The 5,784-nt window shown below is 55.7% G+C and overlaps 1 protein-coding gene across 1 annotated transcript in view; it reads right to left on the bottom strand.

Moving 5' to 3' along the window:
- The window catches only part of LOC104131334 (ETS variant transcription factor 5), a 15,872-nt gene that overhangs the window by 6,000 nt on the left and 4,088 nt on the right, over positions 1-5,784 (bottom strand). The window contains 5 exon segments of the mRNA XM_035900061.1: positions 1-26; positions 29-264; positions 5,232-5,282; positions 5,397-5,444; positions 5,583-5,670. The exon segment at positions 1-26 is cut by the window's left edge and continues 108 nt beyond it. Of these exon segments, the coding sequence (XP_035755954.1) occupies positions 1-26; positions 29-264; positions 5,232-5,282; positions 5,397-5,444; positions 5,583-5,670 (449 nt within the window).

The raw sequence follows: 5,784 nt of genomic DNA, 5'->3' as shown, positions 1-5,784 counted from the left end.
GCGGAGGGGAGAGGGGCCAGGGGGTGATGGCAATGCCGAGGACACCTGTGCCTGGCAGAGGCCACCAAGCGAAACCAGCCCCCACGCTGCCACCCGAGGGGTCTGCAGGCAGGGGTCACCCCCCTGCTACCTACCAGCAGTTGTAGAGGCACTTGTCCCCATAGCCAGCACAGAGAGCCTGCTCGTGGCTGCAGGACGACAGCTCCGAGGATGGGCTGTGCAGCTCCCGCTTGATCTTTGCGGGAGGTGGGGCGTGCAGGACCACTGCAACGAGAAAGAGGAGGACACCAGCTCACCCTCAGGTGCTCTTTGCTCAGGAATCAGGTGCTGAATTACACCCCCTGGCAGCATCAGGCAACCAAGCCATGGCAGGATGGTGCCCAGCAAACTGAGCCAGGGCAGCAGGGCTGGCTTCTGCAGGTGAGGGCAGAGCTCCTGGGGCTGAGAAAGCCCCTCCGGCCCAGGACACTGCTCATGGAGGGGGAATTGTTCCCTCTGGGATCCGAGTGGGGAGCGGCCCAGGGGTGAGAGGGAGCAGAGCAAGGGCTGCGAGAGGGGAGCAGACAGCTCAATGACAGCCACGGATGAGACACGTGCCCGGGCCACGGAAAAGCCCCTTGGCCAGTGGCTGCCTCCCTGAGCCCTGGGGCGAGGAACAAGGGGGCTGGGAGAGCCTGGAGCTGCGAGAGCTTGTAAGCGGGACACAGCAGCCCGCTTGACAGGGGATACCCAGCTCCCAGTTAGGCGGCCAGAGAGCCAGCCAGCAGCTAAATGGGATCCACCTTCCCCCAGCCACAGTGCTCCACGGGGACTCAGACCCAGGGTCCCACAACTGTTCAAGCGGCAAACATCCCGTTAAACCCAAATCCTTCCCAGCCCCCCAAGCCCACTCGCTATATATAATTTTAAACCAAGTAATATATGCTTAACCTAATTAATTTCTAAAAGCAGGCGCTCTAGGAAAGGGAAAGCGCCTCGGAGCTCTTTACCTAAATAGCGCCTGCAGAGGAGAGCCAAGACTAATCGGAAGTGGAGTATTAGCTTCAGGCCAAGCCTAAGCACAGCCTGGCCACGGCAGAGAGGAGCAAATAGCTCCAGGACAACTGTTCACAGCCTGCCAGGTAATTAGCTGCTCCCCTAATTTGTCAAAACCTTTAAAGAGCTGCTGACTCCCCTCTTCCCAATTACAGAACACTGAAGCTTTTATACTATGCAGCTTTTTTCCCTCTTCCACCAAAATGAGGTTAGTGAGCAAGTATGAATGGATAGTAGTAGAATCAACTAATGGTAGGGATAACCCCGAAGTATTTGCACAGTTGGTCCTGTTCCCCGCCTGACCTGCTCTGCTTTATGTCAGTGTCTACTTTAAGGGGTAGGAATTGTCTTTCTGTGCTGTGGTTTATGTGGTGTCACAAACGTTGATATTGATCTCTTACAGAAAAAAGGTTTCTGTTTGATCTCACCAGTATAAGAGCGTGTATGTTATTTTCATCAGGGCCTTTCCAGTCACTTGATTCATTAGTTTTGCACAAAGCAGAATTGTAACTGGGCAGTGAGGAGGGGGAAGGTATATGTGCAGAGTAAGATTTAGCAATTCCTATATTTCCCCTAAGACAGAGGCTATTTTGAGGTTGGCTTGTTATGTTTGGGCTTCCTTTAAAAAAAAAAAAAAAAAAAAAAAAAGAAAAATCTCCCCAGAGCTTAGCACTGCCATTCAGGAAAAGGGAAACGAGCCTGAAGATCCTAACAGAGACCAGCTGGGCCAGCCCAGGCTTTGTGCAACGTTTGGATTCCTTACACAAACACCACAGGGCCGGCTGGCGCTGCTCGGCACAACGCGCTCCTGCTGCCGGAGCTGGTTTTGGGTCCCTGACAGCAAGGCAGGGAGCGGGGAATGCAGCGGGAGGGTCCCTGAGGAAGGGGGTGCCCTGCCCCAGTGCCCAACGCCTCGACCTTTTAACGCCTCAATGCTTTTAACCTTTCCGGGCCTGCGCTCGTCACTATAATTATAAAGCTAAAAAAGAAAATAAAAATAGGCAGAGGAAGCAGCTTAACTATAGATGGGGCCGGAGAACACGCCTCGTCACACCCGCGCCAGGACTGAGCCTCAGGAGCAGCGAGAGTGCCTGTGGGTGCCCAATGGCCCCTCTGGGCTGCATTAGCCCCTGGGGATGGGCAGCCCCCGGGGAGGCCAGGCGAGGGGACTGGCCATGCACGCGGCAGCTGTGCCCAGCCAGCAAGGCAGCCCAACCTGGGGGGGGAAGGTGGGGTGGTCAGGCGAACTCCTCCAGTGTCGTACCACCAGCCAAGCTGGAGGTGCTCCAAATGTTGACCTCCAGCCAAGAGGTCCCCCGTGGGAAAGGTGGCACCCCATTTGGAGCCTTGAGTCGCTGGTGGATCTCTCGGTGGGGGACAGGGCAGGCTGTTCCCAGCCATCAGCATGATGGGACCCTGCAGAGGCCAAGCCTGGAAGACGCTGGCTCTGCCAGTAGCCCCCGCTGCCCAAGCCACAGGGAAGGCAACCAAACCACCAGTTCCAGCTCAGCCACCGGCTGGGGACCCTGGCACCCGCTCAAGCCGTCACCTGGGAGCTGAGCTCCAGGCCTGTCCCTCCATCCCTGGCCTTACAGGACGCACCCAAGGTCACGCCAGGAGAGGAGCCAGAAATAGAAGCCAGGATCCTGCTTTCCTTTGTTTAAACAACCCTTCCTCAGAAACAAACCTCCTGCTCTCGTTTTGGTGTGTGAGAAACCCCGCTCTGTGCCCTGCCCGGGGCTTTAGCCATGCGCCGCCCATGCCAGGGGCTGCAAGTCCCCTGGGAGCAAACCCCTGCAAAAGGCAAAGCCTCTCCTGGTGCTTGGGCTGCCCGGCACGACCCCACCGCTCCCTGATATAACATTGTACATAGACCCTTCTCCCCGGGACCATGCCAGCAGCAAGCCTGCACCTATGGCCAGTGGGGCGAGCTCTGCAGGAGTCACCCACGGCCTCCTCGCCTTCCTGGGAGGATGTGCCACTTCTCCGGGGAGCCTAGAAGCACTGAGCCCGGCCTCTTGCTGCTGGGTCCAGGGCACCGAGAACAGTGCACCCCTCGTTCAGAGGAGCCCCACTTCCCCCCCTGCCATGGCGGGATCTCCTCCCTGGCGCAGCGACCTGCTGCCCTACGGCATGTTACAGCCCCAAGCTGCCAAACCCCAGCTTTAAGCCCATGCTTGCCAGGGACCGGGGCTACGCAAGCGGGAGCAGCAAGCGGGCAGCAGCCGAGCTGCCGGCAGCTGCCATGCAACAAGGGGTTTTAAGTGAGGCGAGAACGATGCTGCAGTTCAGAGCATCTCCCAGACTTGACACAGCATGTATGGTGGCGTTCCCTGCGGCAATGGGGCCAAAACCGAGCCTGGCTTGTCCCTTTTTACTGCTAGGCCAACGAAGCTTGGCCCTGGGAATGGCAGGGCTGCAGAGCAGGAGACGGAGACGGTTTGCTCAGGATAAGAGAGAGCAGCAGCTTCCTCAGGGAAAAAGGCATGCTGAGCCCAATGTGTGCCCACAAACATCTGTATGGACTAGGGAAGGATTTCCCTTCCCCTGGGAGCTAACGGGCACTGAACCCCAACATGACTCCCAGCCCGGGAAAGGAACATGGCCCTGCTAGTGAAACTTGTGGGCAGGGGGAGAAGCTGCACCAGATTTGCTCCTCTTGCTACACCACACACGGTTCAAAACTGGAGCAAAATGAGAAGATGGGGCCAGAAATCTGCAAATTAGAGATTTTCTCCTCCTGAAACACTTTCCAGTGCTGGTACAGAAGAGCTGGACTCCCTGGCCCCCTCCACCCCACTCTGAGCACCCCCAGCCAGCAGAGTCCTCTGTGTGACAGCAAGGGAAACCTTTGCTTTCTCTTCCCCAAAAGTTAAGGAAGTTTTTACAGTGGGGAGTCATGCAGTCAGGTCTCCTTTCAAGTGACAAAGTTGTTTCAACACCAGGCCTGCAGAGGCCAAGCAGGTCAGGAGAATATTTTAGGAGACTCGACCAAATGCCTCTTCCCCGCCCCGCTTTCCCTGCTTTGCCCAGAAAAGTTTGTCTCTCCTCTCTGAGCTCTTCAGGTTACAAGGAAACAAGAGACTGCCAAAAGGCACTGGAAACAGCTTCAGCCCTCCGAGCCACCCTCCCACGCATGCTGCAGTTTCTACCGCTCCAAGCAAGAGCTGCTGGGCTGCGCAAGGATGTCAACAGCCAGTTGCGTTTCTGACTCCAGGCTCGCCTTTTATCTCAGGGGAGACAAGGGAAAAAAAGCGCATCCAAAACTTGGGCTGTCTGGAACAGTTTAATGGCAAGCTTCCCACTCAGAAGTAATCAAAGAGCAATAATTAACATGCGCTTACTGTAGGAGAATGTACCCCTTGCTGCATGCTGTGACAAAGCTGGAATGAAAAATCTGTTCGACTGCAGGCTAAATTTGATTTCCTTTACGTTCTGTAGCTGTCTAGCTCAGCAGCAAAACCCAGCCACCAACACCAAGCGACTACTTCTGCTTGCCAGGTAACGACTCAAAACATCCCGATGCCCCCCCCTTCCCCTCCAACCCATCCCTCAGTGCCAGGAGAGCCAGCACCCAAGAGCTGCACAGGCACCACACGCCATTAACCAGCCCCTGCCCTCGCCGCTAACCCGCTCCAGCAACGAACCACGGCTCAGAATCAACCCTCACTCTTATGCAATTCAAGAGGGACTGCATTTTCACCGGCCTCCTTCTAAACACGCTCGCTTGCCAGTGATTAATGCTGCTTAAAGCGGCTCAAGTTTCACCGCTCAGGTCCGCTCTTGCCAACAGCGCTGGGCCAGGACCATAAAAAGCTCCAGAAACTGCAGAGATTGTGGCTTAACCAAGGAGCCTTGCATCCACTTGAAAAGGAAAAGGAGCGTTCATAAGCAAATCAACATCACTACAAACAAGCAGCCAGTCTCAGGGGAGCCCAGAGATCACTTAGAGCTATTTCCATGTGTTTGGCTACAGTTTTCTCAGTTTACAAAAGACAGGACACTGCAGGTTTCATCCCGACAAACCCAAACTGCAGGCGCTTTCGCTCAAAAGTCCCCGATTTCACGGTTTCAGCCCCAGCGACAGCCACTTTACCAAGGAAGCAGCTTCAAACCCAGCACGAGGTTTTGCACAGGCACCCCGATGTTCCTCCCCTCAGCCCCCCGGAGAACAAAAACCCAGAAAAGTCACTTACGGTTGTCAGACTGGAAATCTGGGACAAATTGTTCGTCATCGGGGACTTGAGCTAAAAAACCAAACAAATAAAAAAAAAAAAGGTGATTTTTATGGCATTTTCTGATTCTCAAAAAAACGCTTGTGAAGGTATTTTACGCAGCAAGAGGCAGAGGGGAAGACTTGCCTTCAGCTAGCCAGGCCTCCTGGAGCTGGCTGAGATCCTGGAAGAGCTCTGGAACAGAGTGAAAGACTTATGCACTCCACAGCAGAATAAATAAAACTGCCATTATTCACAGGATTATTTCTAAGCCAAGGGATGTGAGGAGAGCGGTCTCACAGGGCCGCGGCTGCCCAGGCCAGCCCTGCCTACCTTCCGAGTCGTGGGCCAGGTCAGTCTCCAAAAATTTCCTTTTCCTATCGGGCCCCGGCCGGCCTCGGCCCTCCTCTGTGCAGGACTTCTGCAACAACCAGGGCGAGAGGGGTTCAGGCTGGTGGCAGCCCCCTGAGCCGGGGTGTCCCCGGGGATGGGGGGACCCACCAGGGCGCGGGGAAGGGGCACCGGGCAAACTTAC

This window comes from Egretta garzetta, unplaced genomic scaffold, assembly GCF_000687185.1.
Source record: "Egretta garzetta isolate BGI_Z169 unplaced genomic scaffold, ASM68718v1 scaffold448, whole genome shotgun sequence".
NCBI classification, from domain to species: domain Eukaryota; kingdom Metazoa; phylum Chordata; class Aves; order Pelecaniformes; family Ardeidae; genus Egretta; species Egretta garzetta.
The sequence above is the reverse complement of the archived record's forward strand: the minus strand, read 5'-3'. Positions and strand labels throughout refer to the sequence as shown.